A 13,409-nucleotide genomic window follows, 5' to 3' on the forward strand; every position below is an offset into this window, starting at 1 on the left:
TGGGTCCACTTAAGTAATCTCTTTATCCCAAGATCTTAACCCTGCAGGATCTTTAGGATATATTTTCAAAGGTTTCTGGGATTAAGATGTGGATATGTGTGTGCTGAAAAATTGTTCTACCTACCATATCTGGGCAAGACTGCACTCTTTTGGCCACTCTTCTCTTACTACTCATCTTCAAGTTTTGAACTAAAGATCTATCCATAGTTTATGTGTAATATCACTTTAGTCCCTTCTTTCACATACATAAATGCTTTTCTTTTACTATGTAAAATGGAAATTTGGATTAGAAATATTGTAGTTCCAGCCAGCTTGTATACAGCAGCTCATAAGGCACCCGTATCCATAGAAAAGGCTAAGCATGAGTGGCACATGTGTAAGGAGGGTTGTGATCCAGGCAAATTTAGAGCAGGAGAAAAGCAACAGCAAATCTCAAAAAAAAAATAGAGCAAAATGATCTGGAGGTGTGACTCAAACATTTGAGCCCCTACCTAGCAAACATGAAGCCCTGATTTCATGCAGACTATTTTCTAACTTACTGTATATATTTAGCTATTTGTATATACTGAAAGTTAGGGCTAAATGAATTTTTTACATATAGGTTATAAATTCTTGGTAAGACAATTGTGTGTAGGATGCTATATGGTTCATATGCCATCACATGTAAGGGTATTGCACATTTAATAATGTTAAGCAATGACAGATATGCCATTTCCCATTTTGTAGTGGGATCTCTAGCCTATTCTACCTATGAAGGAATCTTGAAGCATCGGTTTTTGTAATAATCATTTCTTTTATTCTCAAAGACATTGAATCAGAAGATCTCTATTATCTACACATTAGACAAGAGCCCCATACCTAAAATATATGTAGAGCTTAGCAAATTAAACCCCCTCAAAGAAAGCCCTCAAAGAAACAACCATCCAATTATAAATGGACTAATGGCTTAAAGAAAGACTACTCAGAAGTAAGAATGTTCAATGAAGAGATGGTCAACATCTCTATTCATAAAAGAAATGCAAATCAAAGCAACAATGATATTCCACAGCTGGCTTAATCCTCTGTGATTTTTTTAACATTTTGATCAAAGGTTTACATTTAATTCATTCTGTGTAGCATCTTTCAAACACTATTTTCCAGAGAAAGATTGCATAATGAGAAGAGGCTTTTTATAAGATTGAGATTTTAATATATTATTTATTATAATTAATAGAAGGGTTACATTATATTCACCAGATATAAGGTGCATTACTTCACAAACATCGATAAACTTTCTCATGTTTTGGTCCCCATTTCCCTCCCCCCACATCCACCCCTCATATCATTTCCCCCTTCCCTATTCTATCTCAACTAACCAAATAAGCATATATACAATATATCAGATAACAAGGTAAAATATTGTAACAATTTGAGATAACCAAGTGTGATTTTTTTTCTGTTTGTGAAGGGATTCTTTGGGTTGTTGTTGTTGTTTTAAATTTTATTTCCTTTCAATCATTAGCCACTTCCTTGAGTTATACAGAAGAAATATTGTTTCCCAAGTGTGTTTTGAGTCTGTTTTCCTTACTGTGTTCTTCCTCCTTTTATTTTTCTGATCCAGATAAGCATTTTTCCTTCTTTTTTCATATATTTTTATTGTAATTAATATAAGGGTTACATTACATTCGCCAGATGGAAGGTGCATTACTTCACATACATTGATACCCTTTCTCATGTCTTGGTCCCCATTTCCCTCCCCCCACCCCCACATTTTTCCTTCTTATTACTTGTCTATAATAGAAGAAATTTTGAGATCTGTGCTGGTCATTCATTAAAACCCTGTTTTACATCTCAGGAAAAATATTCCTTGAAATGGGATTCATTCTCATTCTCTGCCTCCTCCATTACTAAACCTTAATTATGTTAAAAATGATTTTACATTTATGTTAATTGCATTGTACATTAGATATTTAACCCAGGTGATTTTGTTTTAAGTAACAATGTTTTTTCACCGGTTTCTTCAGAAGAACCTTTGGCATTTCATGTTTTCCTGTGAGATGAAAACTAAACTCTATTCTTAGAAACCAGAACAGGAATGCAATGTGTTTCCTGGAGTTTCAGTAAAGACCTATAATTCTCATAAGATCTCACATAATAAAGGACAAATACAGCCCAATTGGAAGAGCTATGTCAGAACTCAATCAAATGCCCATTTCTGATTGCGTAGTTTTAGATGAACAAAGGTAGAGGGGTTGCTTAATCTAGAATAGTAACAGTAGTGGTGTGAAAATGTTTGGATTTACCAATCATTTTGAAGACAGACCATCCATGAACACAAAAATGTGGCTCTGATGTTCCTTCTTTTCTCTCCTAGTTTCGCTATGCAGGTTGGCTCGACAGGCTGTATATGGTCCTAGGAACTTTGGCTGCTGTTATCCATGGAGCTGCCCTCCCTATCCTGATGCTAGTATTTGGAGACATGACAGACAGCTTTGCAAGTGCAGGAACTGATTTACCACCAGACTTCAATGAAAGTAAGTGTTGTTTGTGATACTGATGTCCTAGAAACTTAAAGAGATCACTCACTTTAAATGATATTTGTGGTTAGGTGCTCATGCCAGTAATCTAAGCTAAATAGGTGATGGAGATTGGGAGATGATGGTTTCAGGCCAGCCATATAGTCACAACTGAAATATAAAACCGGTTGTTATGCCCAACACCCCAGTTATGGAGATAGCATGATCAAATTCTGAGTAAAAGCAAGACTCTATTTGAAAAGTAACTAAAAGAAAAAAAATAGAGCTAGATATATGGCTTCAGTATTATACTTCTATGTTCTAAGTTCAAAAATCCCAATATAGTAAAAAAAATACAGTAATGATATTTGTAAGGCCCTTCCTAAGTAAAAAAATGTTGTATATTTGGCTGATGATAAAGGAAATGGAAACAACTATAAGAATGAATGAATCAGAATTTGGGGGATATAGGTCCATAGATCTCAGTATCAATCTTCAGGTCAGGTCTGCTCAACTATAGAATCAACAACACTACAATTCTATTTGCACTTTGGCAGTGAAAATGTTTCAAATGCCTGTTTTAGAAAGCTCTTGAAAATATAGAATTGTCACTTTGTTTACAATGATCCCTCACTATCTGTACTTCTACATAATTGGTGCTGCTGATCTATCTCAGCGCCTTTGATAGCAATAGCTGGATTTTTAATTTTTCAATGTATAGCGGGGTTATAGCTATATTCGCTAGATAGAGGATGCATTACTTCTCACACATTGGCATCCCTTCGTATGGTTTTGTCCCCATTTCCCTTCACCCCTCCCCTCCCCTCATTTTTCCCCTCTTATTTCAAATAAACAGGTAAACATCCATATAATATACCAGGTAACAAAGTGGGATACTGTAACAATATGAGATTAACCGAAGGGCAACACAAGAGAAGGGAGAAAAACATAATACATAAAGAATAACAGTCACTTATAATTAAGCTCTTGTTTCCATGTCCTGGAGGTCCATTAATTTGGCCTCATCCTATATGGCCTTATGTATCTAGGGTTTCAGCTATTGAAATCCTCTGCTAAGAGAGTTTTGGATATGTACTAATTATTACAGATGAGGGAAACCATTGAGCTTGTGAAAGTTCCTTTGGGTCTGGCTTTCTTCACTTAATATAATTTTTCCAAGTCTTTCCATTTCCTTACAAATGGGGCAATGTCATTCTTTCTGATGGCAGCATAGAATTCCATTGTGTATAAATACCACATTTTGTTGATCCAATCATCAACTGAGGGGCATCTGAGTTGATTCCATATCTTTCCTATGGTAAATTTTGCTGCAATGAACATCATTGTGCTAGTAGATTTAGTATGTCCTTGTTTCTGGATGATTGGGTAAATGCCAAGTAGTGGAATTGCTGGGTCATAGGGGAGCTCTGTGTTTAGTCTTTTGAGGAACAGCCATACTGCTTTCCATACTGGTTGAACGAGTTTGCACCCCCACCGACAATGTAGTAGTGATCCCTCCTAGCCACATCCCCTCCAGCATCTGTTATTAGATTTCTTGATCCTGGCCATTCTAACTGGAGTGAGGTGGAATCTTAGAGTTGTTTTGATTTGCATTTCTTTTATGGCCAGAGATGTGGAGCATTTCTTCATGTGTCTATAGGCCATTCTTATTTCTTCTTCAGAGAAGACTCTCTTTAAGTCTTTGGCCTGTCTTTTAATGGGATGGTTGTTTCTTTGGAGATTAGTTTTGGAGTGATTCATTTTTTTTGACCTGTTAATATATTTTAGATATGAGGCCTATTTTGTTGTTTGGTTAGTGAAGATCTTCTCCCACTCTGTAGGCTTTCTAGTTAGTTTACTAGCTATATCCTTTAAGGCTGTTGATAGTTGAGGGTTGATTTTATACCCTGCTACCATGCCAAACTTTTGAATCAATTCCTGGATTTTGAAGTCTTTGCTTATGCTATGAATATCTCCTCAATAAAATGTGCATAATTGCTCATGCAGTTTTGGGGTCCATATAGTATTGGATATTGGTTCACAGATTCTGGATGCCAATTCTTTGTGATGCTGAGAAAGTGTTGTTCACATTGCAGGAGGATGACTTCAATTTCATGAAAGCAAGTAGTGATTTGAGCCCCAAGATATACAGGAGGCTTGAGCTATGTAAAAACCCAATGCATTTTGTTACCTTCTTCTAAAGCTTTCCACTAAACTGCAAATGGTTTCTATGCTCTAATTTTCTGGCTGTCAGTATCAAGGATTAAACTCAAAGCCTTCCAGTTGCTTATTGGGCTGGATCTCTAAACGTTATTTTGGAGATAGAATATTGAAGGGGGTTTTTGCCTGGAGGGCTTTGTACCATGATTGTTTAGATCACAGCTCTTTGAGAAGCTAGAATTTTAGACATGAGCCAACAGAAACTGGCTGTTTTATTGCTTTTGCCTTATATCTTTTATGCAGTTCCTCAAAAGGAAGTCCTCCATGCTCCTTGATTTTTCTGGTTCTTCTATACCTATATGTTGCACCTTTCTGTTCTGTTAGCCTCTCTTACTAGTTTACTTCAGAATAATCAGATCTTTCAAGACTGTCTAGTAGCTCAGCAGACCTAATCTTCGTCTTTTGGTCTGTTTTGCACCTATTTATTTTAATGAAGTCTAAACAGCTGCTAAACTTATCTATCAAGAAGGAAATTGTAGGTTATTAATCAACTATTAAAGCCCCAGGGCTTGGAAGAGGACACCTTTTGAAATAAACATTACTGATCTCTACGAGGCCAAAATAAACTAACCTTGTGTATCAGTCTTTTTTTTTTTTTTTGTGGATCATGTGGCTTGAGCTTGGCTTGGACCCTGTTCCTAAGCCCTTCAGCTCAAGGCTACCGTTATCTAGAGGTTAGTTGGAGATAAGGGTCTCAGGTCCTTTTGAACCTTGATCCTCAGATCTCAGTCTCCTGATAGCTAGGATTACAGGCGTGAGTCACCATGCCCAGCATGTTTTCTGTTTTTGTTTTTGTTTTCTGTCACTGAGATAAATAGTTCAGTGAAAGAACTTACGAGGAGGAAAAGGGCTAGATACAGGGCTAGATACAGTAGCTCATGCCTTGGATCATAGCTACTTAAGAAGCAGCAATCAAAAGGGTCACACTTTGAGGCCAGCATGAGCAAAATGTTAGAAAAACCCTATCCTAACCAAAGATCCAACCATTGTTTCTTACTACTGCAATCTTAGCGAGGTTGAAGGACTAGATAGGAGGATTGTAATTTCTGAAGGTGGCCTGAAGGAAAAGGTGAGACCAGGCCTGGAGATAAAACCCAAATAGCAGAGCATAACAACAACATCAGTAATACTAACAAAAATAAAAGTATGATTTGTTTGTCCCATAATTTCAGATATCTCAATCTAAGATCAATTGGAACTATTGCTTTGGGACTCTGTCAAGGCTGAATATTATACAGGAATATGTTTTACAGAGACTGTTCGTATTATGTAGCCAGGAAGTTAATAGAATGAAAGAGGTCAGGGATAAAATGCCATTAAATGTGTGACCCTTTCGACTTATTTCCTTCAATTATGCTATATTCCTGTAAATTTCCATCACTTCCCAATAAAACCATTGGATTATGGACCATCAGTGATTAATTCACTGATTGGGTAGAGCCATTATAATCCAATTATTTCTCAATTTTTCTATCTGTCAGATGGAAATTGGCACTTACATCCATGAGACTTGGGGAGACATGCCATACCCAACCTGTAACACTTATGTTTCTCATACTTGGTGTTTTCTGTGATCTCCATTAAGAGTTTTTTAAAATTTAATTTTATTGTCAAGGTAATGCTCAGAGGGGTTACAGTTACATACATAAGGTAGTGAGTACATTTCTTGTCAAACATTGTTACCTCCTTCCATGTTTTTCTCCCACTTTCCCTCCCCACAACATTCATATTATGTTTCATTTCTAAAAGTAAGAAACTAGCCAATAGTCTGAGTATTTTTTTATTTTAACTATTTTTATTGTGATTAATAGAAGGATTACATTATAGTCACCAGATAAAAGGTGCATAACTTCACAAACATTGATACCCTTTCTCATGACATGGTCCCCATTTCCCTCCCACCCTCCCCCTGCTTATCTTAATTTCCTTCCTTCCCTATCCAATAACAAATAACCTATTAAGCACATATAAAATATATCAGATAACAAGGTGAAATATTGTAACAATATGAGATAACCAAGGGATGGCAAAAGAGATGACAGATAACATAGTACTTTAAGAATAAGTCTAAGTATTTTTAAAAATTAAACTAAATTACAATTAGCTTTCCTACTTTGGCTACTTCTACTATGTAACTTCAAGAGTTTCTGTATTTTCCACTAAAATAAAGATTTATTTGAGATCAATATTGATCTATTCTTCCTTATAATTATTGGTTTGGGCAGTAGCCCTATGAAAAACCATATGAACTCCATAAGTTCTTTTGTCAGCTGTAGAATGTGAACTCAGAGCCTCGGTGCTGTCCCCGAGTATTTTTTGCTCAAGGTTACTGTGCTACCATTTTGATCTACTGTTCCATATTCTAGTTTTCTGGTGGTAAATTGGAAATGAGTCTCGTGGACTTTCCTGCCTGGGCAATCTTCATGTTTTAGTCTCCTGACTAGCTAGGATTACAGGCATGAGCCACTAGCACCCAGAATACATTATTCTTATAAGTAACATTTTATAGTTACTAGAATGTATGTTCTCTGAGGCTATTTATTTTGGGAAATTTGATTTTGTGAAGCCTGTCTCCAGGTTAGCATTTTGTGAGGGCCTTGTAGTGTAGGGAAAGCTGTATGCCTAGGAACTACCAATTAATAAAAGTTGATTAGAAGACAAGAAGTGATGCAATTACATGCTTTAAAAAGTAAATTGAAGCAGTTTCTGGCGGCTCATGACTATGATACTAGCTACTGAGCAGTCTGAGCTCTGAGTATCTTGGTTCAAACCAGCCCACGCAGAAAAACACTGTGAACTTCTTATCACCAATCTATCTGCAAAAATCCAGAAGTGGAGCTGTGGCTCAAGTGATAGGGTGTGAGCCTTGAGCTGAACAAGCTAAAAAACAGTTCTCAGGCCCTGAATATAATCCCTAGGGCACACACATACAAACATATGCAGAAACAACAACAAAACATACACTCAAAAACAAAACTAAGGGGTTAGTGATTTAACTCAGTGGAAGAGCACTTGTCTGGCAAGTTCAAGGTTTTGAGTTTGGTCCTCAGCTCTGCAAAAACATCACAACAAACCCCAAAAGTAACCTGAATGTGTATTTGTGTATTTGTACTGACATATATATGTATACATAAAAGAAAATACACAAAAATGTTGGGATACTACTTGTGTATTTTTGCGGGGGGACGGACAGAAGGTTATGACGTATGTGTTTGTGTGTGTGTGTGTGTGTGTGTGTGTTTGTGTGTAATTAGATTTTTGAACATACAGCTTTGGTTTTGTTAGGCAGGTGGTCTACCAAAGGATCCTTGCCCCCATCTCTTTTTGCTCTGAATATTTTTCAGATATGCTTATTTTTGTTGAGATTTTTTGGTTTTTGTTTTTGAGAACTCATCTAGACAATAATTGTTCTATTTATAGTCCTTGCCATAGCTGAGCTGGCAGAGCATCAACACATAGCTAGCTGTAGACTGGGAAAGAGTTCTCATAACTTTTTGCATGTGCTAGTCTCAAAGAACCATTCCTATATTTTCTTCCTCCTCAGAAGCTATGATGACAAACATGAAGCATTGGCACCTTTTGCTAGAAGGAATTTTTATTGTACTTAGTTAAAAAATGTTAGCTTTTCTTAATTTTGGATGGTGTTCAATAGTGTTTGACACACTATTCTTGTTTTTTCTTTTCTTTTTCTTTTTTGTGGATCTTGGGGCTTGAACTTGGCCTGGATGCTGTCCCTGAGCTCTTCAGTTCAAGGTTACCACCGTACCCTTGAGCCAAGCCCCACTTCCCATTTTCTAGAGGTTAATTGGAAATAAGAGTCTCAGGTCCTTTTGTGCCCAGGATGGCTTTGAACCTTGATCCTCAGATCTCAGCCTCCTGATTAGTTAGGATTACAGGCATGAGCCACCACGCCTGGCTGTCACACAATTCTTTATATGTGATAATTCTTAAGTTAAAAAAGAGTAGAAAAGTAGCCAAATGTTTGTGGTTTTGTCTTGTAATCGTAAGTACTCATGATGCTGAGATCTAAGGATTGGAGTTTGAAGTCAGCATAGGCAGAAAGATTTTCAATTAAACAGAAAAATTCAAAAGTGGTGGTGTGGCACAAATGGTAGAGATCTAGCCTTGAGCAAGGTGACATAGAAGGATCCAACTTTAGCTGTCTGTAAGTGCTTCACCAGTTCTGCCAGCACCTCTTATTGAAGAGGCTGTCATTTTTCCATTCTATTTTTTTTGCTCCCTTATCAAAGATTAGGTGGCCATAGTTCTGTGGGTTGATTTCTGGGTCCTCAGTTCTATTCCATTGGTCCTCGGGCCTGTTCTTGTGCCAGTACCAAGCTATTTTGGTCACTATAGCTTTATAATAGAGTTTAAAATTTGGTATTAATATTCCTCCTGTGCTGTTCTTTCTGCTAAGAATTGTTTTTGCTGTTTGGTATCTTTTATTATTCCATATGAAATTTTGGATTGCTTCTTCTATTCTCATATTGTTACAATATTTTATCTTGTTATTTGATATATTGTATGTATGTTTATTTGAAATAGGAAAGGGAAGGGGGAAACAAGATGAAGGGAGGGCATAGGGGGAAATGGGAACAAAAACATGAGAAGGGGTATCATTGTGTGTGAAGTAATGCACCTTCTACCTGGCAAATATAACTGCAACCCTTCTATTAATTACAATAAAATATGGAAAAAATAAAATCAAATATAAATAAAGCCATATAATATAAAAAAGAATGATGAGGCCCCCTCCCCAGATGATTTACACAACATCTCTTCCTTACACCTGGACTGGATTTATGTGCTCAAGTGACAGCATTTCCATTTCCTGGAAGACCTGTTCCAGTATGAAATCACCCCCCTCCATAAAAAAATCCAGAAAAGCCCATCCTTGCAGTGACAATCATATAAAATTCTGAGCAAACTGCATTATTTCTGAGAAGCAAGCAACTAATAAGGATTTTAATCACTTTGTGTTCCATCTCATGTTGTGCTTCTTATCGCACTACCATTCATTATGGTGGCTCATAATGCGCAGTAATACACTTTACATCTACTAAATATGTTCTGAGTTTTTATATCACAGTTCAGAAGAATGGCTTTGGAAATCCTTTTGATTCCTTTATTTGAAAACCACATTTGTGGAATGGGGTAATTAAATTCCTATAGTTTGATATCATATTGCCTCTGCTATTGTAACTCAGGAGAAAAATAATCTCCCAACCATATTCTTTATGCTTTTACTAGAAATGGAATTGCACTACAGAAAATTCTGTTAAAACAATTAAGGAGTCTGAGAGCCTATCCCATTGCAGTTAAACTACATAACCCCTTCTTTCATACATCTTTATGGAAATTAAAATGACTGCAGAAATCTGTGCTGATGAATTCATTCAGGTTTGCTTTGAAAAGAAAAAGCAAAAAGGCTTCAGTGTCAAGAGTTTTGAATCATGGAAGAACTGGAAAATTTGGTTGCTTGAAATGACTTGAGAATTCTTTAACCAACTGTAACCAAGCTCCTTTGGTATAATTAGGATTTTTTAAGGCAACAATGAAATCAGGTGCCAGCATACTTATATATGATGCAGATAACCTCATGAAACCTATGGCAAAATTGGATTATTGAAGATGGCTGTCTTAAAGATCTTTTCCATACATGAAGGCCTAAATTTTTTCTTTATGTGTAAAGCAATTACAAGTTTAGGATGCACTGAAGCCCAATAATTGCCCTAGCCATTTCACATACTACTACTGGAGCTCAGAAATCAGTCATTTGTATTTATGTTTTATATCATATTTGACCCCATACTTGTGCACATGAGTAAATAAATTTGTATCCTTTTTTTCCTGTAAAAAATACTTAACAAGAACATGGAGCCCTGGGTCAAGTATACTTCAGTATTCATTTATTAATAGGAATTACTTCTGTAAATAAAGATAACTGAATTTAATTTGCCTGTTGCACACAGGCAGTTGGGAAGTACAGTTAAAACTATTTGACATCTTTTTTTTCTAAATTATTAATGGAAATATATTTGATTCATTTGTATATGCTGAAATTAAATGAAGACAAAAGAGACATAATGGTATATGTTTATTTTATCATGTTTTAGGTTATTTCAACAAAACTGAGATCCTGGAAAAACTGGAACAAGACATGACCAAGTAATTGGAAATTTTTCTTACTATGTTTCATTAAGCTTTTCTACACTCATCCAGTTATAACATTATCATGAGTTTTTTTAACAGTCTTGGGCCTTGAGCTCAGGGCCTAACCACTGTCCTTGTGCTTTCTCAAAGCTAGAGCTCTACCACTTGGGCTACAGTACCACTTCTGGCTTTTTCTATGTATGTGGTACGTATGGAGGAATCGAACCCAGGTTTTCGTGCATGCTAGGCAAGCACTCTACCACCAGGCCAAACTCCCGGCCCTATCATGAGGTTTTGAGAAAACAATAACATTCTTTGTTTTCAAAAAGGATACAACATGGAATATTTTTTTGTCAGTAGTTTTTACTTCAAAAAAACTAACTAAACACAAAAGATATTAATGGAGGAAATAAGGGACAAAAAGTTATAAAGCATATTGAAACCAAATACCAAAATTACAAAAGTTACTCCTCATTAGCTATTACTTTAAGTAGAACGTCTCCATTAAAAAAATAGAGATCACCATAATGAACAAAAACATATAAGCCAACATAGTAAGCCTGCCTTATTTCCATATTTATTACACACAGTTTTGATCAACTGTGGCTGAAAAATAAACACATTATCATCAGTTGTGTTTAATTATTGTGTGATCAACTGAGAATTTGCCTGCCTTTATATTTCTCTCAAATCTGCTTCCTCCTCCCCCTCCCAAAAAAATTGCCAGAGCCTAGAGCCTCTGTATCTATGGAAACTATACTAACATTACTTTCATGCTTAAACACGTAGCTCTACATCCCCCACAACTGCCAAATAAAAGTAAAAACTAAGACATTCCTGAAGAATAATTGGCTTGAGCCAAGAAGTGTTCAGATTGGAGTTGAGAACATATACGCTATAGGAAGAGATTCTTTCCACTGAATAAAGAGAGGAGAATTGCATAAATAAGTTGACCTTTCAAAATAAAACTAAACAAACAAATAAACACAACCCCCAAAGAATGCCAGTACAAACTTGGGTTGCTGAGGAAGGACACAGAGATGTAGTGAACCACAGAACCATCTGCAGAGGAACTCAGAGGCCTGAAACTTTACATAGATATTAATTGATTTAACCTTAGAACTCAGTGACAAATACTGAAAGGTAGCAATGACATCTTCAAGGCAAGAAATGGGTATCACAATGCAGATCAGAATTTGGAACAAGAAAAAAATCAAAGAGCATGGATACTACAGTGAAACATTCACTTATCATCAGTCGCCTCAACAGGGAGAAGTCCATAACCTAGAGCCACTTGTCTCCTCAGTAGCGTAATTTTAGTCATCAAAAGCATTGCTTTAATGGCTTAGACTTTAAGTCTTTCTTTCTAAGTAACAAATATATACTACACAGAAGTAATGGAACTCATGAGGGGAAAGAAATAATCAAATCAAAGAGAACATGGAATATTTTTAAAGAAAAATGTTTGCTGCATACAAAGTAATAACATTAAGGTTAAGCTTAGATTAGGACAATGTGTGCATTCGATGTATAGAAATAAAATATACAAAGAAATTCTAGAATATTTTAATATTTTTTGGAAATATTGTTGAATTATAAGTCACCATTTCCAATTGCTCTGCAATATTAGATTACATCATATCGCTTTTAGTCATGATATGATAATATGGTCAGCCAAAATGACTTTCCTTAACTCAGTATCTTGTACTATACAATGAAATAAAACGTCCCAGAAGTTAGTGTGAACTCACCTCAAGAAGCTTTTGTTAATGATTTACATATCATGAAGTTTACTCCCTAAAATAGCTTATAACAAATATTCAAAAGTATATGTTAATGATTCAGATAATAATGTCCTGTAGTAATCAGACAGTTCTGAAAAAGTAGAGACATTTGACTGTATCTTGAAAGACAAGAATAAAATTCCCCCGATTATAGTAAAGAGGCCTGTTTATTATAGTGGGAAAATTAGAATATCTTAGTTGTTTAAAATCTATTATGTTAACATAAATTGATGCTTCTCAAAGCATGAGTTTTGTTTCTTAAACAGGATTCTTCTTTAATCTCTCCTTATCATTAATACTCAGAAAATAATTAACTGTAGATAATTATATTAAATTTAAAGAAATATATTTATAACATATGATTTTAATATTGTAATATGAAATATTATAATTATGTATATAATATATTATAATGTATTATATAATATATAAAAGTTATAAACATACATTCAATTATAATGTATATTTTATATTATAATATATTGCATTAATACATGTTATATAATATTTTATATTTATTTATATTTGTATTTTATTACATTATTTATACATTATTTCTATTTAAATATTTTATATTATATAACATGTTGTATATTTATTGTATAACATATTTATTAATAATAAGTATATTAAAAGTATATCTTCTATGTTCTAATTATAGTTCCTATGATAATTTAACTTGAAAAAAATCTAGGTATAGGAATGATAATTTGAAAGTATGATTCTTGATGGCATGCATACAGAATTGTGAGCAATA

The 13,409-nt window shown here is 35.1% G+C and overlaps 1 protein-coding gene across 1 annotated transcript in view; it reads left to right on the forward strand.

The window, feature by feature from the left end:
- Window positions 1-2,358: 2,358 nt before the first annotated feature.
- LOC150063185 (ATP-dependent translocase ABCB1) overlaps window positions 2,359-13,409 on the forward strand; it is a 48,816-nt gene continuing 37,765 nt past the window's right edge. The window contains exons 1-2 of the mRNA XM_090332868.1: window positions 2,359-2,513; window positions 10,832-10,883. Coding sequence (XP_090188994.1) covers window positions 2,387-2,513; window positions 10,832-10,883 — 179 coding nt within the window. The 5' untranslated portion in view covers window positions 2,359-2,386. The remainder of the gene's footprint in view (window positions 2,514-10,831; window positions 10,884-13,409) is intronic.

This window comes from Megascapheus bottae, chromosome 5 (assembly GCF_031878675.1).
Source record: "Megascapheus bottae isolate mThoBot1 chromosome 5, mThoBot2.hap1, whole genome shotgun sequence".
Classification (NCBI taxonomy): domain Eukaryota; kingdom Metazoa; phylum Chordata; class Mammalia; order Rodentia; family Geomyidae; genus Megascapheus; species Megascapheus bottae.